This window comes from Lineus longissimus, chromosome 6 (assembly GCF_910592395.1).
Source record: "Lineus longissimus chromosome 6, tnLinLong1.2, whole genome shotgun sequence".
Taxonomy (NCBI): domain Eukaryota; kingdom Metazoa; phylum Nemertea; class Pilidiophora; order Heteronemertea; family Lineidae; genus Lineus; species Lineus longissimus.
In genome coordinates, this window is record NC_088313.1 from 725,788 (window position 1) to 753,457 (window position 27,670).

Sequence of the window (27,670 nt, forward strand, 5' to 3'; positions counted from 1 at the left end):
TGTTACACACATAAAGCCTCTACCACATCAATATCGTGAAAATTATACCAAAAATTTCCAACCAGAAGATAATGACACACTCCATGGAACATTTTAAATTAACACCATCGAAAGCCATCAGTCATACCACCAGACCTCAGCTACTATAAATTCACGAGTGATTCTTAAGATTAACTCGATAATTTGATATTGCCATAGCAACGCAATATTCAGATGCTGCTTATGGTCATATGGGAAGAATTTCAAAGGGCGTTCCGTAGGGTTGTGCTTAGATGTTTTAAATTGCGTGTTTAAACATTGAAGATATTTGTCGGAGTTGAATTGGCTTTTGGTAAGATATATTTAAACCTCCGCAAAAAAACTTTTCATGTATAATCTGCAATCCACAGGCCCTAGTAATGGCGGTATATCATTATAATGTTGTATCATTTTGTAAACAAAGTTAGATATTGACCTTTTTTGCCCTATAAAACCCAAAGTAATGCAGTATTAAAACTGGGTGTAGAAGCCACACAACCTATCATAAATCAGCCAACCGTAACCCGGATGACCCAATCCCAAGATGCATTGTAATACGACCGTTGCAAGGGTAATCTGGCGTAGGATTAGAGCTGCGCCGGAGAAATGTCTGTTCAATTTTCTGGATGATTTTGTGATCCGATAATGGTTCAATCTGTGAGTAATAACGGTACGACAAGGTGACAGGTGGAGAGAGAGTCTTTTTCTAAGAGCGGTGCGAGCTACTACCTGATGTCAATTATAAGAAGTTCTTGTGCGGAGGGCATACAAATTGCACCTAAAGTGGCCAATTAAATGAGTTTATGCACTACACTGCACTTTTATGAACAATTCCCCCAAAAAACTGCCATCTGGATGGTAAAATCTTAACAACGTACCAACACCTGGTAGCTACCCACACTTCCCCTCACTAAATCAATCCAACTCACCTTTCTAACCATTTCCACTGTAAATACCTTTTGAAATACATACTTTCTAAAAATTCGTTAAATGGGTCCTTACATAAATAATCTTTTACTAACCTGGAAAGACAATGAAAGAGAACACAGCGTCAGTAGATTGTCAAGAACCTCTGAACTCCTATAATACCAAGCAGCAGCCAAGAAGGTGGGTTGTACCCTATATTCAACTGACTAGCAGCTAACAAACCAACTACTTTGGCTAGAGCTACCAACGGGGCTTCAACCTTCAACCTTTCATTCGTTCACAGATGAGATCTGAGATGTAGACAACTCCCCCAAGCCCTTTACAATAACAACCAGGTACAATAAAAAATTCAAGGGCACACGAAAGTGTACAGATACATCCGAACTGCTTTTATATAAGATTAGACAACAGGTTTCCATGGCAATCATCTGATGCTTACAGTGACTGAAGCTGGAAGAGGGTGGCGCATTTGTCATTAACGAAGGTTTTTGGACCGCGCTTACTTTTTACAAGTGAGGAAGGTTGTATACCGTTCAAAAGCCCTCAGCTGCTGGGAACAGGTCAGGTGTAAGGGCTGTTGTACACTGATGATGTTACTTATACTTACTCTCCACATTCATTAAATAATTCTTTATTGGCGTGATCCCCTGCTATTGCATCTTTACATGTGGCTGCATGATTGCTATTAATTTGTTCCACTAACTCTGGGGCCTGAAAACAAACACACAAATAAGCACTTTAAAACAAAGCGCCGATAAGCTACAAAACTGCAGACAGGCCTCTCTATTCAAGGACAATGATGTCAGTCAAAGTTTTGTCCAATTCCAATTTGAGCTTCGCAATCAAGTCATTCAAGACACTTCTCTCTCAAAGACAGCATTTGTCCTAAGGACATCCTAACTAAAGAGGTGACAGAACATGTCCTTTGACAGACATCATTAAGAAGCATAAAAAAGATGACACTTGACATCGATGATGTACCTTGATACTGAAAATATCACAGTCATTGTTAAGTCAATATGACATTGTTCAGCTAGTACCACGTATGATATGAGTTACAGAACTGACGGGCCACACCCTAGCAGAAAGCATCAATAAAATCACAAATTGCTGTGCCGTTGATTGCTCAATCGATATGGAGAGTGTCTCTTGGTGGTGCTGGAGGGAACATCAACAACTACCCAGCAGCGAAAAGATTCTCCTGCCTCGGCGGAGGCAGCCACGAACCAATGGACGAACACTTATCATGATTATTTCTTTTCTGATCGCTTCTTGATGAAGCTCGTAATGAGATATCTGCTTTCTGACAAACAGCAATACAAGCCAATACTTTATTACTTTGGCAAGTCTTATCGTTTGGTCTCATTTAGTGAGGAATGCAAGAAAACACTGCATCGCATCATGTCCTTGTACTTTGCACCTCCCTGCGTGAAGCTCAAGAGACTATATCATGATATCGTTGTGTCGTTCTCGATTACCCTGATACCACGATTGCACTGGCAATGACGTTGACGCCATGCTATGCTATTGGGGGTGACGTCGAGTCCAACCAGGATGCACTCCAGCGGCTCAAAGACGTTTTCCGCATCATGATCATAGCACAGGCCAAAATAACAAGTAATACTTCTTACTACTATCTAAGACTAAGAGCTGAATAAACAAAATTGGAAAGACGTCAAACAGTATTAGAGAATAGTTTTGGATTGATCCAGTTGGCCATTTACGCATCACTTATAACTCGGCTAGGAGACATCCAGATACTCCCACACGGATGATAAAAACAACCACCTGTTCAAATCAATCAATCCTTATTCAACCTAACAGGAATTGATTTGTCGAAGGCAGGTGCTGTGAAGAAGTACGAACTCTTATGCGCAGACGGTATTGACAAGTTAGCTGCATCGACCAACTTAGACGGCTTTTCTTAACCGGTTTTCGGGAATGAAATCGACTGCCCTAGCGAGTTCTGTCACAGAGCCTCAAAGGTTTCTGGTCAGGGTGGTGTTCTAAGGCCAGAATCTCTCTCTTTTCTTCTTTAGTGAGCAGGTCTAAAGAGGGTTAGTAAAGGAGTTCTGTCTTGATCTCAGCTGAAAGGGTGAGCACGGAAGATGAGACAATCTGTATTCACCACACCTCATCAATAATTAGCAGTTACCCACCACCGAGGCAGAATCGTCAACAGCGCCAGTCATGGCAATTGAGTTATCATGGTAGGAGGGGTGATGTCAAATCAGACATCTCGTAGAGAACGTATGTGCAAGTAAAAGCCTCAAGTTTCATTTACAAGGGCGCAATTAGCGATAAGAGTCACGTCTAACAGAGCTGCAGTTGAAGTTGTTTGCTCAACATGTTCAAGTACAAAACCCATTTCTAGACGATGGACAACTGTCAAGGAGGAAATAGCGATTTCAGCCCAGACCAATTATAGTCTTGCTTCAAAGGACCAATGACAGGGAGCCACATGACTTATACAATCATGATTGAATCTCTTTAGTCCTTCAAAATCCTTGACAGACAAAACTGCAATCTTTCAGTGAACAACCCTTGACAAGGCTCACCACTTACTGGTTTTGCAATAATCTTACTGATGCCCCTGTGAAAGGGCTGAGATGGTCAACATCGTTCTCCATCAATCACAGTCGGCCAGTATTTTCCATGTCGCTTGCTTCTAATCATGAACTTGTGGATGTTTGACACATCAGCTGCAGCTGTGAGTTGATACTGCTTGCCGCGTGAATAACCCTCGGGACAGACCACTATTCTTGTGTCAATGTATCCTGGAGGGATTAGTCGAGTTATTTGGCGCACGGCTCTACGACTATAAGGCAAGCAGATCCATAATCTTTGTAATCTTTGTTCTCATCAAAAGCATAATATTCAAGCCAATTCCTTGGTGAGTCACAAGCAGTTTTTGTCATTTCAAACTCAACCTTCATAACTGCTGGTTTGACCTTTAGATTTAGAAGCAATATTTGGAACCCTCACTAGGCAAATCGCAGCGGCGAGAATGTTTTTGAAACATGGCAACATCTTGGATTTGACTTGAGGTAACACCTTACTAAGCCTTACTTCTAACTTGAAGTCTGTCCTTCAAATCTAACCAGTTCGAGGCAACCTTTGAACATCAACATCAACATAAGTGCCTGAACATCAAACAAATTCTAAATCGATGAGAGTCCTCATTATCAGCAGAATATAGACTCAAAGTGAAGAGACGAGCATCAAAGCAACAAAGAAAACTGCTGGGAGCAGATCTATTTGGAGGATAGAGCCAGATAATCACTGGCCCTCTTACAGTGAAGGGATTATTCTGATCAAGAATTAACCGCTGATGGACCACTGGGAGTCAATTCAGTGTCTACCAACTATTGCAATAAAAGCTGAACATAAGACAGGGTTTGATCCAGTATCATGACTCCACATATCTGAAACGGTTAAAGCAAGCTTCATTCATAACAAGACATGTGACAGCTCCCCAAGACATGTAAGCCACTGGAACACGAGCAATATTCATGAAAGAACACCCGTTGAAATCGGGTATATCTTGCCGACTGCCACAGCATACATCGTGGCAAGATGCCGTTGCCATGGGCAGCCGAGCCACCACATGCTTTACAACGATTAGAGTGGCCATAGAGATGGGCTACGGAGCTATCATTACCACTGACATCCAATAAAGGCTGGTTGGCGCAGTAGTGTTCTCCCTTGAGGGTAAGAGGCAGACACTTTCTCATGAAGGGGAAATCACTACTAGGTCCATTCGTACAAATTGGTCGCACCAACCTACATAACAGATAATGAGATACATGATCTGTTCTTAATGAAAACACCATCATTCGACTCCGAGAGCTTTAATCAAGAGACACCTGTAATTATCATACACACTGACCAGGACTAATGAGAGCTTCGACTCTCCTCTATCGGAGAGATTTGAACACCAAGACAGAGACACGTCCATTTCAAGGGGAGATCACTCCTGGGTGATACAGCACATTTTGATAGTTATGTCAATTTGCAAAATGGTAATATCATCCTAGAGCTAGACTTTCGGAGACTTGTAATCATAGTTTACATTGACAACTGATGACAGTTTCTCCTCTACTTGAGAGATGGAGACACGCCAATTTGAAGGAGAAATCAACACGGCGATGTAGTATATTTTGACATTTATGTCAAATAATCGAAAGACAACCCTAGTACATTTTACTACCAGCAGACACTTTAGTACTATCATTCACATTGGAAACAACTCAATAACGCCTTATTAGTTCGCCTCCTCTTTCTATCTGACATTAACACTCAGACAGAGATGCAGCGGAGGGGAAATCAATCTTGGGTGATCCAGTGCATTCAAATTCAAACAAGATGGTATCGTGCAGCTTCTATCTCAGGAGACTTGTATTGAAATCATCATTCACATTGGAAACAACTGAGGACAGGTTCTACCCTCCTTAATCTGAGAGATTTTAACACGACGACACCACACATCCATTTGGAGGGGTAATGCCATCCTCCTGGTGCGTTCATCTCCGACACCTGTAATTATCATTCACATTGGTAACAGTCAACTAACATGACTAATGACAGCTCATTTTATCTCCTCGGATATCAAGACATCTTCACACTTAGTAATCAGGCACGAGTTACCAAATCCAATATGAGTGAAGAGGATTGGGAGCATTCTCCAAAGCAGACGGAATTCTGTACCAGTTGTATTGTATTAGTCACTGTACATTTCAGACTGCAATTGACTGAAAATGGTCATGGTCACAGTTCGTGCTGACTGATGTTAAAGGGACTATACTCACTTCTGAATGCAAATACTTGTCATATATCTCAGTGGCTATTGCCGCCCGGTCTTCATCGGCAGCAACTTCATAGCTATCCTGAAAAGAGAATCACGCAAATGAAGATTTTTTGCTAATAAGATGATATGTGCTTGTGTCTCGCTAAAAGAACAGCTAAACAAACCAAAGGCAGATGTACACAAGCCTTGTACATTTACTGGCCTGAAAACTAAACCACGTTTGCCAGATCGCAGATACACGATGTGGCCAAATATATTTGAAAACCAAAATGGACGATGACTGCATTCCTGAAGGAAAAGCTATCAATTCTGTAGCGGGCAGCGACCACTTTGATGATATCACCCGCGTGGCTGCACTCCAGGAGTACCAAACGACGTCTCTGTTCTTCGGCAGTTGCGAGGGAATATCACCGTCAGAAAGATTCATGTTGACACATGTATGCGGGCAAAGTCTTTGATGACGCCAATATCCAGAAGCAGACAATCAGCCAGGATTTTACGGCTCGAGTTTGACCAACGAAAAAAATGGACGTAACCAATTTAGGCCGAGGCAAAATACGGCTCACCATAGTAACGAGATAGCCTGTAGATTTTTTCTGGGCTTTCGCTCGAGGCAATTTGCCTGCTCATACTGCAGTTAATAATCTGCAGGGCGAAATCACTGAGCTGCGCATATTACTCTGGCTAATCATTCCAAGGGCATTGAAAAGAACTTTTCAAATCATAGAGACATTTTTCTTGTCATTTAAATCAATTATGACTTCACGTTAAGCGAGAAGACGTCATGACATGGTATGTGTTTAGAACCCTATAAGCCTTTCACGACTGTGAAATTTTACTTTATAATCATTCATAAATTTTGACAAAATCACCTTACAATCCCTTTTTGATGTTAGTTAATCACTGCTATCAGTGTATTATGAAAATAGGTATGCATGAGGACTTACTGAGTCTGTTTCTTCAAAAAAACGCCTGAAAATGTTGCTCCCATGACGAAGTTTTATGAGCAAATAATTCGACGCGAGAATTAGATTCATGTACGCGAGCAACCACTTTGATCTTTTTCGTGTCAAGCAGCAGATAATCAGGAAATATTTCTCCAAGGGGATTTTGACGAGAAAAAAATGACGGCTTACACTTGTGCAGATGGAGAAATTGCAATAGGAAAGAGTCAGCTCAGACAAGATAAAGAGCTTTGGGAGTGTAGAAGGTTCGTGCGAAAAGTTAAGTACGGAACTTATCATTTTTCGAGTACATATCAAACTCAAAACCTCAGATTGAAAAGCATATTATCAGTGACATCCCTGTATCTGGCCAATATTAACCCCATTCACCAAGCTCTAGTTCTAGTTCCCTATACTTACCACTGCATCTAAAAAATGTGTGGCTCTTTCTAATTCAGGCTTTGTTCTACAAAACTCTCGAAAAAGCTGCCGTCCTATGGGCTGTTGCTCCAATATAAACTTATATGATAAATCTGAAAAGACACCAAGGAAAGGAACATCAGTATACAGTGGGATATACATGTGTACATCTACTGTAAGGTGACTTAAGTCATTAATCACAATGAAAATGCCTTTTCTGAAAACATCTATACCATTTACATAAGAAACACAACGATTATTTTTCCGCAAAGGTGCCCCAAATCTCGTCCCCAGTAGCTTCTCCAATGGGTTTTGCAGCAGAAAGGTTTAAAAAGACAACTTCTATTAACGCTCAACGGTAAGTGACAATCAATTGCTCGAACACAAGCAGATGTCTCTGCCACTAACAATATATCCTCAGTCTCGGTAGGTGCACCGGGAGTAATACCACCAGAGAAAACGACCGATACTCGAAGCTATTTCTTTACCTGGATTTTTTTTAAAGCTACAACAAACACTGCTCTGCTCACATAGAGCCAATAAGAACAAAACCTAACTTCTAAATTTCTGTTTTTTCTGCTCAAACACCTGAAGACAAGCTGATAAATCAACAGCTTACAAGCACACCAATAGAAAAGTTATGAAGTCGAACAAGCTGATGAGTTACAGAAGGTAAGACCCAAACTCCTTTAACAAGCACAGGCCAAGGTCAGCTTCTCTCAGCGTAGGATAGAAATTACACACCACAAAGGTTCAAGGTAACTGAGTTTGTGTCCAATCTGATCATTCAATACTAATGCCTCGGTGCCTCTAAATGTGGCTTTTATCTGGTTTCTGTCACTTGCCAGTCCTACTATAGGTAGTGCACTTGATTATATGAGAAGCAACAATTGATGCCAACTGATCATCTGAAAAAAACAACTAATATCAGGCCTACTGGCTTTCACTCCTTGCCTTTTGTCAGAGCTGCATTACTGCCTAATGTTTTCAAGTACCCTGTTGTATAGGCAGCCACACTCTCACTTCAGGGGAATATCCTGCAGTGATCACAGCCAATTTGAAAGGTACCAACACCCTGTAGCACGTTCACTGCGGAGTAGTAGTAAAAAACGCCCATTGCCCGAGATATCGATCCTGATAAAATAACCACCTCCTGATTATAACGTAGATGCTTCCCACATCTTGAAATAGTAAGAAAGCTACACAGTATAGGGTGAATCAACCATACCGACTTCAAGGGAAGGCAAACTAAGACATTTTATTCAGACATATTACGCATAGAGCAGGAAAAGTTGTAGATCTTTTCAATACCACCTCGGACAATGCATCATTCAGATCCCACACACCATCTCAACTCTTTGCCATAAGTTCCTTTGATCTGAAATGTACAGTTACGTTCGTTCAACAGATCTTTCTTTGGCTCAACAACACTAGAAGGCGTCTTGATCATTTCCCATGCATTCATATGCACTTCTCCCAGAGCGCACAGCAGACTGACCAAAGCTTTTCTCAATTTCGCATGAAGCTACCCTTTCACCCTAATCTTTTTCTTTCAAATCCTTTAAAAGATCTGGATTAAAGAATGAAAGACTCCAAAAATCATGGCAAACACCAACAGACAGACATTTTTAAAGCCCATACTATGCAGATGCTCCATGCATACAATTACTCTCTTGAGCAAGAATATTTGACAGATAATCGTTAGCAGTCCTTCACGCAACTGTCCAGACTGTCATGAGGGAACTGCCACACAAATCTTGGTGGACTTGTGGATATAAATCTTGGTGGACTTGTGGATATAAATCTTGCATATTCATACTGCATTCAGTGATAATGCAGTGCAACCTCCAAGACCCAACAAGGAGTGGTGGAACTAAGAGAGTCTGACGACTGGAATGGGTTGTTGGTTTGAGGCCATTCAGTTCATTCAACTGGCCTGAAATGGATTGCAGTATGTGTGCACTCCTTGATTAGGGAGGGAGTGGAAAGCACTTTGAGACAAGCGCCATTATAACAATTACACATTTTTATTTCTGAGACATGAAAGGGGGAGTTAATCTAGATTAGATTGGTCTGTTCTCCTGCCCACTCAGTACTTCTTGCAGCGATGAGACGTCCTCTCCCCTGAAGAGCGCACGCATCTACTATACAGTACTGTGCCTCAACTCAACAGGGTGTGCAGAGGGTCTCCTAGTTGACTGATAGGGTATGTCTATCAAAGCAAAGCACCCTTCCACTAATGGATCCTGATGTACAGCATACAAAGCTTGTCAATACCAGCTCAGGCAGTCCCCAGACAAGACCTGCGTTTCCATGGATACTGAAGTCATTTATTCACCATGCTGAAATTCCCGTACAAGATCTACGTCCATGTGGGTTGAAGAGCCATTTTCCTTGGTGAATGCTGTATGGGTGTGGGTACAATTAGGGTTTTATTTTCAACAATATTAACGGAACTGAACAGCAGGGTTTCTTGAACAGATGGGGAAAGGGGGAGGGAGTGACATGGAGACTTTATTCATATTGGTAAAGATATCGTTCTTCGTCAAAAGTGTTCATTTCAGAATGCTCGCCCATTATCCCCATCACCAGCTTTGAATTGAAAGAGGATACACTAGCGTTGTCAATGATAATTACTACTGGGTATAAAACAACTGCGTAGGATGCTGTAAAACGGTGCCAGGTGACAAAATCCACCACACAATGACAGCCTTACTGCAAATAAAAGCAACAGCTCTAAGCCAACTTATAAAAGCAAATGAAATAACCATCGAACTGATTATCAGATTAACACCCATCACTGTTATTAGGTTCTACAATGGTAACAAGTGGCCGAAACACATGAGTTGATAGTCCATTATCATTAGGGCTGAGAGTGTACCAATGGAAGAGCATCCAACTCATGGAATGTAATTAGAAGGTTGTGGGGTCAGGCACAGCCAGTGCCACCCTCCACTAACCAGAAACCACCAAGTGTAGTCAGGCACAGCCAGTGCCACCCTGTACTATCCACTAACCAGAAACCACCAAGTGTAGTCAGGTGCAGCCAGTGCCACCCTGTACTATCCACTAACCAGAAACCACCAAGTGTAGTCAGGCACAGCCAGTGCCACCCTGTACTATCCACTAACCAGAAACCACCAAGTGTAGTCAGGCACAGCCAGTGCCACCCTGTACTATCCACTAACCAGAAACCACCAAGTGTAGTCAGGCACAGCCAGTGCCACCCTGTACTATCCACTAACCAGAAACCACCAAGTGTAGTCAGGCACAGCCAGTGCCACCCTGTACTATCCACTAACCAGAAACCACCAAGTGTAGTCAGGCACAGCCAGTGCCACCCTGTACTATCCACTAACCAGAAACCACCAAGTGTAGTCAGGCACAGCCAGTGCCACCCTGTACTATCCACTAACCAGAAACCACCAAGTGTAGTCAGGCACAGCCAGTGCCACCCTGTACTATCCACTAACCAGAAACCACCAAGTGTAGTCAGGCACAGCCAGTGCCACCCTGTACTATCCACTAACCAGAAACCACCAAGTGTAGTCAGGCACAGCCAGTGCCACCCTGTACTATCCACTAACCAGAAACCACCAAGTGTAGTCAGGCACAGCCAGTGCCACCCTGTACTATCCACTAACCAGAAACCACCAAGTGTAGTCAGGCACAGCCAGTGCCACCCTGTACTATCCACTAACCAGAAACCACCAAGTGTAGTCAGGCACAGCCAGTGCCACCCTGTACTATCCACTAACCAGAAACCACCAAGTGTAGTCAGGCGCAGCCTGTGCCACCCTGTACTATCCACTAACCAGAAACCACCAAGTGTAGTCAGGCACAGCCAGTGCCACCCTGTACTATCCACTAACCAGAAACCACCAAGTGTAGTCAGGCGCAGCCTGTGCCACCCTGTACTATCCACTAACCAGAAACCAGCAAGTGTAGTCAGGCACAGCCAGTGCCACCCTGTACTATCCACTAACCAGAAACCACCAAGTGTAGTCAGACACAGCCAGTGCCACCCTGTACTATCCACTAACCTAGAAACCACCAAGTGTAGTCAGACACAGCCAGTGCCACCCTGTACTATCCACTAACCAGAAACCACCAAGTGTAGTCAGGCACAGCCAGTGCCACCCTGTACTATCCACTAACCAGAAACCACCAAGTGTAGTCAGACACAGCCAGTGCCACCCTGTACTATCCACTAACCAGAAACCACCAAGTGTAGTCAGGCACAGCCAGTAACACCCTGTACTATCCACTAACCAGAAACCACCAAGTGTAGTCAGACACAGCCAGTGCCACCCTGTACTATCCACTAACCAGAAACCACCAAGTGTAGTCAGGCACAGCCAGTAACACCCTGTACTATCCACTAACCAGAAACCACCAAGTGTAGTCAGACACAGCCAGTGCCACCCTGTACTATCCACTAACCAGAAACCACCAAGTGCAGTCAGGCACAGCCAGTGCCACCCTGTACTATCCACTAACCAGAAACCACCAAGTGTAGTCAGGCGCAGGCAGTGCCACATCCACTAACCAGAAACCACCAAGTGTAGTCAGGCGCAGCCTGTGCCACCCTGTACTATCCACTAACCTAGAAACCACCAAGTGTAGTCAGGCACAGCCAGTGCCACCCTGTACTATCCACTAACCAGAAACCACCAAGTGTAGTCAGACACAGCCAGTGCCACCCTGTACTATCCACTAACCTAGAAACCACCAAGTGTAGTCAGACACAGCCAGTGCCACCCTGTACTATCCACTAACCAGAAACCACCAAGTGTAGTCAGGCACAGCCAGTGCCACCCTGTACTATCCACTAACCAGAAACCACCAAGTGTAGTGAAGTATATTTCTGGTATTCGACAGAAAGTTACTGTATTTAGGCTGGGGAATAAATGTTAAGTGCTTTGACTTTGAGACTACATCTTCACATGTTGAAGTGCTACCCAATATAGATTAAGCAAGGCGTTTTATATAAGGAATGTATTTTCAGCGCAGATCGACTCGAGTTTCAGTGACGCTGGTTGACTGTTGCCCCTTGATGATACACACTGTGTGATTGGTTTTAAAGGCTTGCTGAGGAGTGCCTACAGACACCTCTTCATTCGCTTTCATCGACTCAAAACTCTGATGCCAAAGCAAAGAAGAAAGCCCTGGGGTAGCAGGCTTTAGATCTTCTTCCCCTGACTTTGGGCTGCCGGATTAACACTCACAAGTCGACAGCCCCTTTTGAATTTTGACCCAGCAGCACTCAACACAGAAGAGGACGACCAAAATTCCTTCAAACCAGTCCCTCCTGGCTCATGATTAGCATTTTTTAAAGAAATTCTAGCAGAGGAAAGCATCAACAGCTGTTGCCCATGCAAATCGTTTATAAATTTCAATGTCAAAGCTCCTCATTAGTTGAGGCTTATTGGTTGGGGATAAAAGGATGGAAAAAATCAATAAAACTAACTCACTGAAGATTGAACGTGCAGATTGACAATCCGAGGAATACTTCTGAGAGGATTTTTATTTGCCTTGATGCTCAAGATCGTCTTTTTTGTCTCATTCAAGGACAGGGCAATGTACACAAAGTGGCCCGCCCAAGGTTACAACCTAGGCAGTTTGTGTTGCACACAGAACTTTATGCTTCGAACACAAGCCTGACATCACAAATGCATGAAACTCAAATGACATTTGACTGACAAAATAACAAGGATAATTACACCACACTGGCATCCCTGTAGCCATAACCAAAGCTCTACGAAGAACTCCACCCATATCACAACAAGAGGCCCAAGGGCCTGGCGCTCAGCTGAAATGGATAGGTGAAGGCAAGGGTCAAGTGTGTGTCGGTACCGTTATTATGAGGCAACGAAGAAGATAAAGAGTTGGTTAACAAAATGAACTTTATTGGTGCGGCAGATATTTGATGCCTTTCGGCAGATATTGAAGCGCCTTGCGGCAGATATTTGTTGCCTTGCGGCAGATATTTGATAACGCTCTCCAGGAATGGAAAGCAGTAAAACGAGTAAGCACACCTTACTCTGAATGTGGGAACAGCAAGTGCTTTCCTGGACTTGAAATGTGCCAACGACTCCTCTTGCAATAACCAACAACAGTTAATCTGTAAAAAAAGAGAAGAGAAATTAACACTGACTGAATAAAAAAGGGTGACATAGACGGGGAAATGTACACCACCGGATACAGTCTGTGCTTGATCAGGCATCGGTCAGATGATATCCTGAACAAGGCATCTATGGAAGCAAATCCAGAAAGAGACTTAACCTTCGAAGGGCACACTTATCACTCAGTGAAAAGTCAGTCCTGGGGGTTGTTTTCCAATTCAAAATAAAAGTGTAACCTCTTTGAATTAGTCTCACAGATTGAACCATAACACTCAACAGCCAACCGTGCCCACATGATGTGAGCCGTGAGCGAGTGGTGTACTACATTTTGAAAATTGTCTATCATGTAACAGAACAGGATCTAGTGGACGTAATGATGAGGTACTATCAAATAAGGTGTCCATCAAATGAATCATGAGGGCCTGTTGAGTTATACTCTAAGCCTGCACAGCGCAGTGTACAGACAGTACAGGATTGCCAACCAAAAACATGAGCATTGCTGCGTAAGGAAACTGCAGTGGAATTCATACTACGATGTCATAGGCCTAATGTGACTTTCAAAATAATTGTAAACAAACGTAAATGGCGAGATTTGTTGACCGTCCCAAAATGGCCGACGGCGAATTCTCCGGTCGCTAGCGCAGTCCATAAACAAGCATCAATTTTACCAACTTTGGGTGCAAGCTTGGTCATAAAAGTTACAGAACTGTTAGAAATACATCTAAACAACATATATATACAGTTAAAAGTGCATAAAAATCCCGTTTCAACCTCCGGGCGCTACCTTTTTTTCTCCGCCACACGCCGGGCCCTACCGGTCGTTATTTAGTGCGACCGCCACCAGAGTGTTTATCACGATCTTTCGCCGTTTTAATTGCGCGTTTTAGGTAGATTAATCAATTATTACATGCATGCATTATATATCACCGAAATGATAATTGCGTAGGCTATTTGAAACTAAGTTCAGATGTCATTTTCGATCTTTTGAATTGAATTTAGGCGAGTGATTTTTGACACCCGGTCGACATATCAGGACTTGCAAAATTCACCCGAGATCGCTTGCATCATCGGCACGTTTGAAAACCGAATTTCACAAATTCCACAAATATTTATCACATACCATATGTATCACCACAAAGGTAACTCTCTAGACTATTTGAAACCAAGTTCAGATACTTATTTTTCACAAAAATTCGAAGCTATGCAAGCGATTTTTCAGTGGTAGAGATCGACGGAAACAAATTTTTCGCTCTAAAATGACATGAAACGAGCACCAACTTCCGCTGATTTGTGCACAAAATTTCCGGAATATTATAAAAAACTATTGATAAATCTGAATTATATAGACTCTTTTCAGTACCTAAACAAATTTCAGGTACATGGTCATGTTGATTAAAAGAGTATCAACCGATTGAACATGAGAAAGTTCACTCACCTTCATTGAAGCAGCGACTACCGCCATTTTTAAATGGTGGCATCTCTTCTATCGATCGGCCAATCAGCGGCACTGCTTGCAAAAAAGTTAAGCCACCGCCAAATTTGAAATCGCCAAAATTCAGGCAATGTGCCTGCAGCGCCAACTGGCGGTGAAAACTATATTAATTCCATTAAAAGTAAAAAATGAAAAAATATTTAAAAATATTCAGCCACATTTGAAAACAATATTTGCTCTGTGGACCGAGGTAAAAAGGGAAAGAAATCTAAACGCGAAATGACCTCATTCTCTTAATACAGGTCGGATCGCGCCGATTTTTCGTTTTTTGAGTTCACCTTGGGCAACTCCTAATTTAGCATCGTCAACGAAGTGGCTAGGCCTTCCCGGTCAGAAATGTCCAATTTTGTCCACAGATGGGTCCCTAGATGGATGGATTGCAGGACGGACACCATTTGAACAGCTATACTACTAGCTCCGCTGACTTTGTCAGCTGAGCTAAAAACTACTATCTGAATACGATACATTACATCCTGGTGGATGGACAATGGCCCACAGCAGTCACGCGGAATCAAAATCAGCGATACCCAACACTGCTGTAGAACTCAGCCATGCGTGTACGACTGATAGGTCCAGAGGGGCAGGAAGCGGCTCACACTAGGCAACTTGGCAACACAAATGTTTTTCGATAAAAAGAACTGCTTACGGTAGTTGCAATGAAATTGGAAATTGAAAGGTTTCTTAATATTTAGAGGCTGTGGTGCATCAGGCACACCATACACAACACAATTTTTGCTTGTGAATGTTACGAACTCAAATAAGACTTCAGGTTGTCAAGTCGCTTTTTTGATCAAGGAGGCAGCAAAAACGTGACCAGCTGGTCGTATATGATGTACCAGGGGATTTGATGTTTTGAAATACATGTGTCAATCGTCATGGTTGTTTTTCTTTTGTTAAGGGTTCAGGGCCATCTTGCGGACAAACAGACTTGTCTGTGCAACGCGGCATGAATCTCATCTGTGGAGATGGGCCGCGAAGGTGCAATGTACAAGACTGTGTCATTATTACACCATGAATCATTGGATATCGAACTACAAAACGTGTGGGATTATAAATCATTACTTATTGCAGAGGGACTATATGTGAGACGAAGGAACACGACACTGCTGCTGAAGGAGACGACGTCTGCGACCACGATTGATGTGCTTGGTGACATGATTTCACAGGCATTTACCTCTGCGTGCTCCTAGCTTTAGTGGTAATCTTGAGGTGCCAGCAACCGGTCGCCATATTAAAAGGTGATTATTCGCCGCTGCTTAGTTAAGCAAATGCTTAGTTAAGCAGAAAACTGGATAGTGTGCTTGCTTGGTTGGTGATGTAGAAATGCTTGCTTGATTGGTGATGAAGGAGAACACACAATGGGCTGTTGAGGATGGTCCAGAGCAGTATCACTGGTGGCAAGACAATCTAGCAATGATCAGACGTGCTCATGTGGAAAATAGTTGAGTGTTTCATCTTGATTAAACAAAGGACATTTCTGGGGATAATGGTGACTATTATAGCACCAATGGTTTATCAACAGTGCATGTCCTCCCTTATGCGACCTAGGGGGAGAAGACACACACTTTTTCTGCCTTCTCCGAATAACTCAATGGTCTACCGGAACCATCAGCATCCTTTCATCTCCCCAACGCCAAAAGTCGATCAGTATAGCCTACCATTTTAATATGGGATGGCATAAATTACCTTAAATCTAGCCAGCCCCTACTCTCTCAACAGAAAGAAAAGGAACTACATCAGTATATATAGTATCAATTATGTATTTACATTACACAAGCAAGGTACTGTCATGATCGATAGTATTTCTTGTTTGATAGGTGGTGCTGGTATATGTCAGGCACACTTTCTTTACAACTTGGTATCCTTACACCAACTTTCATTTGATGCAGGGAGGGCTCACATAGAACACTGAATGGCTCATGCCGTATCGGTATCATATGAGTTGAAAAGAAGTTTTATTGACCTGAGTTTCCGATGTTCATGTCATTACCAGTACCAGTACCAGCTAGAATAGAAATGGGAAAAAAGGCAGGATTAACTCAATGAACTCAAAGAGCATGTAAGAATACTGACTGTGACTGGTCGGTGGTAACGTTTGCAGGGAGGCGTACTGCACTCAGCAGCAGATCATTGAAGGAATGCTTCTCACTCAGGTAAAGATAGACAACAAGGATCAACTTGTGCCAGCAGTTTACGAATACTTTGCTTTACAAGTGAATTTCTCAAGTATGATCCGCTGCAACTTATCGGTAGTAATGTTTCCTAGACTTCTAGTATCAACATGGTCAATGATGCCTCATTTTATAAATACACCCAGTTTTTGTTTTACATGGTACAGTTTCTCTCCACAAATAACATTGAATGGAGATATGAAGAGTGGCTGACTGACATTGTGTGCAGTGTAATGGGATTTAGAACAGAGTCCCTCGGGAAATATCCAACAGTATCCGATGGCATCGATTCAAAATGGATTTTGAGCAGGAGGTGCTATTTCCAATCAAATGCTTGATTCAATAAATTCTCTGTGATGAATACCATGGCACAGAGAAGATGAGGCAAAGCCGGCCTGTCAGTGGAATAATGAGGAAGGCAGTATCACTACAGTTCTACAGCACACAGTTACGTCTCCAAGACAGCTACGTCTCAAAATCTGTTTCAAAAGGGCACATCAGCTTTTACTGAAAAACGGGCACCTAATGACAGTTTGTGACAAAAAGTTGCCTTCGTGAATGAAGAAATGTCGTATTCTTCTTCAATTATACTTAAATAGCTCTTTTTGAAAAACGAATTTCTTGAGAAATGTACCAGTCAGAGATTCAATGTACGGTATAATAGGGCCCATGCACTTTCTCATCATCCATGAACTAGTGTGGCCCGAAATATAGACAACCCAAGGCGGCCATTAATTCATCAGTAGGTAGTATCAACAGAGGTCCTAAGCTCCTCCATTTGCCTCTTGATCAGGTACACAGTTGCGATGAAAGTTGCTAAAAATATGCCCACTTTACGTCACGTTTAAACCATGGCGAGTTGTTTTGCATCGGTCGGCTACGGTAACTGATCAACATGTTTCCAGGGGCCACTCGAAGATAAGGTAAATGAATGAATGTGCATCCACCATAAAAACACATTGATTGAAACCATGGGATATATAATGAAAGACGCCATTCTGTCCAATTACTAGGAAGAAACGCCAGCTTTTATTAAACCTTGATATGCTGAGGGGGGTATTTAAAAAAATCACTGACTCCCCAGCACAGCTTTGTTAACATCAACTCAAATCTTCATAACAGTGCTTGCTTGCTACCCTCTGTGCAGAGACGGAGGGAGGGAGCACTTGCATGACTTGTAAAGTTCCACTGATCGGTGAGCTGCAGGAGTGGAGAGATCAATACTGCTAATGATGCAGAGGTGAAAGATTCCATGGACACGCCAAACCCACTGCTCTCCTTTGGTACTCAGTCATGCCAGTCATAGCCAAAATGTTGATGAATGAAATTGGAGTGGGCAAGATCTGATAGATGCCTGCCATAGAAAAACAATGCAGTATGGCACACAATTCAGTCAGACTAATTGATTGCCAACGATTGATCTTGCTAAATATTTGAGAACAAATATGATAGCTCCAACCTATTTTCCTGCAAAAGTAGGCCTATGCAAATCTATTCAAGACCAGCAGGTCAGGCTGTGTGCCAAGATTTGTTGGACAGGGTAAGAAATGTAAAGACACCTGTAAGTAGTGGTTTGCATAGCTATTTTTTTAGTTTTTGTTTTGTCAATTCTTAACGTTTACCGGTTGGCCCCAAGCTCCTCTGACAGATGGTTAAAATACCCCCCCCCCCTTCTCATAAATGGATATCAGCCCCAGTCCATGACATGAACATCCACTTTCAGAGTTTATTTCATGTGTATAACTTAAGATACCCAAGGGCAAGAGATACCCAATAACCGCACTGAAAACAAGTTTATAATCTACAAGTATGGTTGTCAGCAGTAACCAGCAAAAATAAACTGTGAAAAAAAGTTTAATTGAAATTTCTGTGTTCCCCAAATAACAAATGTAAAAGCATGCCAAAGAAGATACAATTTTACAAAATCGCAAGCTATAATAACCACAAGATATTTCCTGGTTTACAGTAGCCTACTCTCCAATCCATTTCAAACACATACATTTTGTTATACTCAACACAAAAATGAGTTCTGTTGCAAGTCTTGAAAATGAATACTAGGAATGTCGCATTTGGAAAATTTTAAAAGACTTCCAAGATTCACTTCATACAGTCTCTTAAATTATTCTTTAGTATTTTACCTGATCTTTTCAATTATCCACTGGAGCACACAACACTCCCAAGAGAATTGCCCACCATCATTGTGCTCTTTGAGAGTCAAGAACAGCATTCTGATGTTTTATTTCCCAGAGAATGCATCGCCTAACAAGGCCGGTTACCATGGAAACAGCTGAAGCTTCCATTACAGGCACAGTTGACATTGACTGGTGAGGGTATGCATGGTATTGGTTCAAACTATATGCCTAATACATAGTGTCAGTGAGGGGAAGGGATAGGGTGACTGCTTAACCAGTGAAAGTGTAATATATAGGCATGGCTTTGCATAACTTGACTGATCACCATCATTTTCGGTTTTGGAGAACACTACTCTCCACTACATGTGTGGTAGTCCCGTGGTAATGAGTTTGGGTGTGCGATAGTAAGTTTCCCCGAGTTCATACTTACTAGCAGTTAATCCTGGCAATTGATACAAAATCAACAGTTCTCTCCTTCCCGTCAGGTCAACGAGAACTGGAGTGATGTTCATACTTGCCTTGGGTTCTGCCAAATAGCTATGTGTAACAGAGGACCAGCGTAAAAGTTGGCTTTAAAAATGCACTCTTCGGGAGGGGAACAATCAGAATGAAATAGTTATTAAACATTGATGAGTTCATTGAAGTGTACATCAGCCTTACTATATAACTTTTCTGGAGTCTGTTCTTTCTTTTCCAGAGAACAGCCTCCAGGGTTTTTGAATGAGCATTCAATTAGTTTGGAAAGAGTTTTAATTGCTTTAGGATTTTGAGGTCTAGCCCAAATGGCTGTACCTATGGTCAACCCTTAAGACTTCACAACACAAGACAACAAACACTTACAACATACGATTATTTCCCAAAAAATGGGTCCACAATGTCCACAGCCACTGGCAGTGTCACAAAGTTAGTAGACGGATGTATTTACGGTGGTAGTACCAGCGGTTCCAGCACTGTTTGAGTAGGCCCTACTGACTTTTGAATGTCTAACATAAACATAATGTGCTCATACATATCTACAAGTAGGTTTGTTTTGGCTGTGAAAGACCACCTTCGACTAGTGTGATGATCTCTCTATTCTTGAAGACTCACCTACCAAAGGCTGATGCTCACTGTACGTGAAGACGGGAAATGCTGCAGTTCTGATTGCCCGTCTTCACGTACAGTGAGCATCAGCCTTTCCCGTCTTCACGTACAGTGAGCATCAGCCTTTGGTAGGCGAGTCTTCAAGAATAGAGAGATCATCACACTAGTCGAAGGTGGTCGTTCCAAGCCAAAACAAACCTGCATGTAGATATGTATGAGCACATATGTTTTTGTTAGACATTCAAAAGTCAGAAGGGCCTACTCAAACAGCACTGGAACCGCTGGTACTACCACCGTAAATACATCGGTCTACTAACTTTGTGACACTGCCAGTGGCTGTGGATATTGTGGACCCATTTTTTTTTTTGGGAAACAATCGTATGTTGTAAGTGTTCGTTGTCTTGTGTTTAAATTAGATTAAATAAGTCATTTCTCATCTTATTGTCATCAAATAGTGACAATGTTATTGATTCAATGTAACATAGATTTGATAATGGTCAAATCAAATGCAGAGGCCAACGGATCAATCATTCATGAAGTATCCATCCCTTCCATCCATTCCATGATTCCATCTGCATGAACCAGCCCTTGCAACGATATCATGATGATGCAGATCATAACGATGCATGATGCATCCTTAGAGAGTAACCACACTAAACTCTTAAGATGCATCCATTCCCAGGGACAGGCGAGGCAAAAATGACAGTTGTCAAATACTTACGTATTTTATTCTTTATGTCCATGCAATTTGATATATGCGGGAATCGCAGGATCTGTTTCCATTTCTTGCTTTTACCCTTCCGTTTACCACCATCGCCTACGAAAAAAAACAATATGAAAATCAAAAGTCCAGTAAGCAGTAGCATGTATTGTATGACATGATAAATGACAGGCATACGTTTGTATACATTTTGTAGTGTATTATAATGGATTCGTGTACATTTGTACGTGCATCGGCGAACTGTCAACACGGCCAGACAGACGGGTCTTCGGCCTGAAAAGGGACCTACCTTGTCGGGCTTTGAGGTAAACGGTATTTGCAACTATATTTTCTAACTCCATAGATCCAGGAACGGATTATAAAGTCGCGATTACGGGTCAGAACCCGACCCAAAACACGATTTTAATCCAAAACACAGGGTGTGGTGTTCGGGAAAAGCAATATGGCGGCTCGTGAGCTGAGGTCAGAAGAGGAGACCGTCTGATTGGTTGGATGTGCTCATGACGTCAGCGGGCACTTTGCACTAAAATGTGAATCTTCCTTAAGTGTCTTCACATCACTTTTTTGCCTTTCTTGCCAATTATCACAATTTTTGGAAAATGCTGGATTAACGAGAACATCATAATGAAGGATTAGTTGTTTTGGTTTTAATATCTAACTGACAAAGTAGTTCAGAAGATGCTGATGAAGCAATAAAACAAAGTCACAATCAAGACACGCCGGTACGCCTCGAAACAGTTTTCTCAATAGTGTAGAACCTCTCTATTAAGGACACCCTCGGGACTGACCTTGTACTGTCTTTAATAGAGAGGTACCGTGACAAGAGCGGTCAAATTGAATGGAAACAACCAATTTGGTACCAAAACTAGTATCCTTGATATAGAGGTGTATGCAAAGGCAGGTTCCACTGTCCATATGCTTTTCCAATACTGGGATTGTGGTCTTCATTTTTCAACAACGACCATTTAGATTTTCTTCATCAATCAGATGCCGTTACATGTCGCTGACTCTCACTGAAGTGTCGCATTGTTGTAACAGACGTGATGTGAATTTTAGTGGAAATCAGCACCGCCAGTTGGTATGCCCAATCTGGCCCTATTATTGACCGAAAAGATAATCTTGTCTTTGAGAAGTGAGGATTATTGTAGGTTTTGTATTTAGACTTTTATAGGAACTGCTTACACATCTGTCGGTCCAATTGCTACGGGAGTGACCAGTCACAATCGGGATGGTCAGACGTTTGCTCCAGTGGACAGGGTTCCCCGTTACACCGGGACAGATGACCTGCCAATGCAGTCACAATCGGGACAACCAGGCGCTTGCTCCAGTGGACAGGGTTCCCCGTTACACCGGGACAGATGACCTGCCAATGCAGTCACAATCGGGACAACCAGGCGCTTGGTCCAGTGGACAGGGTTCCCCGTTACACCGGGACAGATGACCTGCCAATGCAGTCACAATCAGGACAACCAGGCGCTTGCTCCAGTGGACAGGGTTCCCCGTTACACCGGGACAGATGACCTGCCAATGCAGTCACAATCGGGACAACCAGGCGCTTGCTCCAGTGGACAGGGTTCCCCGTTACACCGGGACAGATGACCTGCCAATGCAGTCACAATCAGGACAACCAGGCGCTTGCTCCAGTGGACAGGGTTCCCCGTTACACCGGGACAGATGACCTGCCAATGCAGTCACAATCAGGACAACCAGGCGCTTGCTCCAGTGGACAGGGTTCCCCGTTACACCGGGACAGATGACCTGCCAATGCAGTCACAATCGGGACAACTCGACGTTCGCTAAAGGGGATAATATACCTTGTCACACCGGTGTACAGACGGCGCGCAAATGCTGTCACAATCAGGACAACTCGACGTTCGCCAAGTAACTACGGTGTACAGCGAGTTTTTTTTTTACAGGTAGGTTCGTACCATTGAGTGCATTGACCACCAATTTCGCCTGACGTCATCAAGTAAGAAACGCACGTGTTGTTGGTCAGTAAACAAGATCAGCGATGCACATTGACAATTGGTGCGAGTTCGAATCTCGGAAGGACCTAAACCATTATGCACTTTTTGTTTTTATTGCTTGTTTTTCATTTAGTTAATTATTTTAATGATAAATTAAATGTACACAATGGTACGAACCTACCTGTAAAAACTCGCTGCTGGTGTGCAAGGGATAGTAGTCCTAGGGCTGATAGTCCGTGTAACAATAGCCCGAATTGCTAAATGTTTTGGTTAGGGTTAGCGGTACAATAGATCATGCTGCTTAATTGGTCAAATACAATGCTACCGGACTATGACTCCAGGGGGACTATATCCGCTGTCACACCGGGACTACTAGTTATTGTCCTCTGTCCTCACTAAGAGGTGGCAGCATAGACAATTGACCTGCAACGCACCTTCTACGTTAGTGGGGTTAACGCCATGGATGTAATGCCTTGAGAATTTGCACAGTATATAAGGGTCTTGCTAGGTAGTGTATTAATAAGATAAACCACAGATTAAACCTGGTTCATACTTGCTTTGACTTGATGAATGACGGATCTGAGGGAGCTTGTTCAGGGGTTCCAGCTGTAAATCGTCCCCCGCCCTACAAACGGGCGATATTTTCTAATTTTTAGTAATTGCCTTGTTCCATTTTCTTAGCTCAGATGGCAGCACCAGAGAAGATGCGTGTCGCACGGGTATATCAGCTTGGAGGACGTACCGGCGGCGAGGGGTTTTTTTTACAGGTAGGTTCGTACCATATATCTCACAAGGACGGACAATGGGACAACCAACCTCTGTCAGCTGGTTATCTGATCTCACGAGACTGGCATTACCCAATATCTTCCTGACAACTCTTTAAGTACAACTTGAGTACTACTTGGTATCACAGTCATCCTTGAAGACTGGTGAATCCTCCCAAAGTCCTTTCTCTTTTGCAGAACGTGCCACCAAAAAGACATCAATATATACATAAAAATCAATCAATCTGTCTACAGTGTAATTTTGGAAAGAAGCCCTCAAATTCGTTTCCATTCCTCGTTTGATTTTCAGCCGTAGCAGCCAATAGCTGGTCTCAAATCATCCACAACAATCAACAGAACATTGGGTTTCTGGGAATGTGCGAGACCTGAAACAAATGCCAACACAACCGAGATGAAAGTGGATACAGAATTGTGACGAAGATACTGATGATAACATCCCACATGCCAATGTCCAGAGTATTTACATGTAATTGTGCCGGCTCCTCAATTAGAAATTACTCGAAGAGAAATTTGTCCAACAGTAATCATATGGACAGTCTCATCAGTCAGTCTGTCCTAAAGACATTTCTAATAAACATGGGGACAATCTCTTCCGAGTGGTAGTCTGTCCTATTGACCAGGACCAAGTACATTGTATCTGATTTATAGTAGGGGCCTATATGTAGACTAGGCCTGTGGTCTGCTGGTATGACCCATATTTTGGGTATTGTAAAATTGTTATGACAAATACATTAAAAAAACTCTTACATTAGAATATCGATTAGTGTAAGAGGTATCTATCGATAAAATCAAGATTACTTTCAGGTTTATATTTCTTGAGATGAAAACGAAAGAACATATTAGTGAAGGCACATTAACAAAACCAAAATATTGATCTTTCAGAAATTAGTTAGGTATCAAACTTTCGTTTCTCTGCTCAACGTATGTGAAGTAGTCGTGATCGCGTAATAGACGAACGCCTGCTGACCTAATACTCGTAGCACAGTGACATGTGCATATCTTTGCTAATTTTGACTCTTTAGCTGTACAGTCATGTATATGCAACATAGTTAATTAATTCTAAGATATTCATGCATGCCATGGTGACCAAATTGAGAATCACCGATTGTTGATGTATGGGACATGACCTATCCTCCCATGCAGCCATTGCAGGCCCCAACACCCCCTATACTGGTACCGGTACTGTTTACATTGACAGTCAATGAGACACATATTGATGGATACCATCGGTATGTGGTCTCGAGAAGCCGGTTCCAATGACCACTCGTACTCTGGAAAGAAGCTGAGATTGCTCTGGGACTCGCTAGCCCCCACGGGCCCGGCTATAAAACACCGGCATCCCGACATGCTCGGCGTCTTCGATGAGAAGGAAAAGGAGGTCCTAATCATCGAGATAGCTGTCAGCTCCGACAGACACGTCCTAGCACGTGCGGAGGAGAAACGATCGAAGTACTGCGGCTGTGACTATCTCATCTCTCTCATCATGCTGTCAACACAGTGGGGCAGCCAGGACTGATTCGGCGTGGTTGTGACTTCCTCATCTCTCTCACCATGTTGACAACTTGGCAGAGCAGCCAAGACTGATTTGGCCTGGCTGTGACTATCTCATCTCTCTCATGTTGTCAACACGGTGGAGCAGCCAGGACTATTTCGGTCTGGCTATGACCGTTTCATCTCTCTTATCATGCTGTCAACACAGTGGGGCAGCCAGGACTGATTCGGCGTGGTTGTGACTTCCTCGTCTCTCTCACCATGTTGACAACTTGGCAGAGCAGCCAAGACTGATTTGACCTGGCTGTGACTTCCTCATCTCTCTCTGTGACTGCGTCATCTCTCTAGCCATGTTGACAACTTGGCAGAGCAGCCAGGACTGACTCGCCTGGCTGTGACTGTCTCATCTCTCTCACCATATTAACAACTAGGCAGTGCGGCAAAGACTGATATGGCCTGGCTGTGACCGTCTCATCTCACTCATCATGTTGTCCACACGGTGGAGCAGCCAGGTCAGATTCGGTCTGGCTGTGACTGCCTCATCTCTCTCACCATGTTGACAAATTGGCAGAGCAGCCAAGACTGATTTGGCCTGGCTGTGACTGTCTCATCTCTCTCATCATGTTGTCAACACGGTGGAGCAGCCAGGACTGATTCGGCCTGTCTGTGACTTCCTCATCTCTCTCACCATGTTGACAACTAAGCAGAGCAGCCAAGACTGATTTGGCCTGGCTGTGACTGTCTCATCTCTCTCACCATAATTATGGTCAACACGGTGGAGCAGCCAGAACTGATTCGACCTGGCTGTGACTGTCTCATCTCTCTCGCCATATTAACAACTAGGCAGTGCGGCGAAGATTGATGCGGCCTGGCTGTGACTGTCTCATCACTCGCATCATGTTGTCAGCACGGTGGAGCAGCCAGGATTGATTCGGCCTGGCTGTGACTTCCTCACCTCTCTCATCATGTCGTCAGCACAGTGGAGCAGCCAGGATTGATTCGGCCTGGCTGTGACTTCCTCATCTCTCTCATCATGTTGTCAACACGGTGGAGCAGCCAGGACTGATTCGGCCTGGCTGTGACTGCCTCATCTCTCTCACCATGTTGACAACTTGGCAGAGCAGCCAAGACTGATTTGGCCTGGCTGTGACTGTCTCATCTCTCTCACCATAATTATTGTCAACACGGTGGAGCAGCCAGAACTGATTCGGCCTGGCTCTGACTGTCTCATCTCTCTCGCCTTATTAACAACTAGGCAGTGCGGCGAAGATTGATGCGGCCTGGCTGTGACTGTCTCATCACTCGCATCATGTTGTCAACGCGGTGGAGCAGCCAGGACTGATTCGGCCTGGTTGTGACTTCCTCATCTCTCTCATCATGTTGTCAACACGGTGGAGCAGCCAGGACTGATTCGGCCTGGCTGTGACTTCCTCATCTCTCTCACCATGTTGACAACTTGGCAGAGCAGCCAAGACGTTTTTTGCCTGGCTGTGACTGTCTCATCTCTCTCATCATGTTGTCAGCACGATGGAGGAGCCAGGACTGTCAAACAGTTGTGTGAGCTCACTAGAGCTTGCACTTACATAATAGTGTAAAACTAAAATTTATATAATATTATATATATATATGTATATAAAACCGTCTTCGGATGCGCATCCGATATGCCACGAGATCCTTCACCGTCAATTCCCTTACCGTCTTCGGATGCGCATCCGATATGCCACGAGATCCTTTACCGTCAATTTCTTTACCGTCATCGGATGTGCATCCGATATGCCACGAGATCCTTCACCGTCAATTCCCTTACCGTCTTCGGATGCGCATCCGATATGCCACGAGATCCTTTACCGTCAATTTCTTTACCGTCATCGGATGCGCATCCGATATGCCATGAGATCCTTTACCGTCAATTTCTTTACCGTTATCGGATGCGCATCCGATATGCCACGAGATTTTTTGTAACTTCACCGTCAATTCCTATACCGTCATGGATGCCACCAGCTTTGTTCGCGTTGTAAAGGTTTCGGGGATACGACCAATGCATGCGAGCACCGTCGGCGGAACCCCAAACCGCCCTCTCGATCTATCCGTAAGGACAAGCCACTCTCGTGACCGTCACAGTTACGGACTCCGGACCTCCAGACTTTAGAGACCGAGCTTTTCTTTACCTTACAATTACTGTATACTCGGCGCCTCACTTATATGTGTTGTTTTTTTCACATACATTGTTCTCGTGGTTTACGGAAAAGTAGGCCTAAAATGTTATAGTGTCTAAAAACAATATTCAGTTAATGGAATTACACTTTTTTCCATTACTGCTTGCTTGATATTGCCCTAACAGCTTTTTCATGAATCAATTTTGAGCATTATGTTTACAACGTAGTTATTATAGCACGAATTATGAGTCTAAAATGCCAAATACTTGCAACTATTATGTTAATCACTGAAATCTTGGTGTACAAATTGCTCGCTATAAGCTAGGTTATTGCGCCCCTTAACCAACGTACTGACAGCGCTACCTCCCCGGAACTCAAACTTTAACGCGAGTTAATTGTAATCTTACTCTCTATATACCAAAGTGATTTAC

General features: G+C 43.2%; 1 protein-coding gene across 4 annotated transcripts in view; it reads right to left on the reverse strand.

Moving 5' to 3' along the window:
* The window catches only part of LOC135488925 (G protein-coupled receptor kinase 5-like), a 34,615-nt gene extending 13,332 nt beyond the window's left edge, over positions 1-21,283 (reverse strand). For 3 of the 4 annotated variants that reach the window (XM_064773883.1, XM_064773882.1, XM_064773884.1), the window contains exons 1-7: positions 21,130-21,283; positions 20,841-20,936; positions 16,697-16,738; positions 7,117-7,229; positions 5,754-5,831; positions 1,553-1,656; positions 948-1,040 (exon numbers count right to left, since the gene is read on the reverse strand). In XM_064773883.1, the coding sequence (XP_064629953.1) occupies positions 948-1,040; positions 1,553-1,656; positions 5,754-5,831; positions 7,117-7,229; positions 16,697-16,738; positions 20,841-20,936; positions 21,130-21,181 (578 nt within the window). In that variant the 5' untranslated portion in view covers positions 21,182-21,283. The remainder of the gene's footprint in view (positions 1-947; positions 1,041-1,552; positions 1,657-5,753; positions 5,832-7,116; positions 7,230-16,696; positions 16,739-20,840; positions 20,937-21,129) is intronic. The other variant, XM_064773885.1, reaches the window with a different exon arrangement.
* Positions 21,284-27,670: the final 6,387 nt, after the last annotated feature.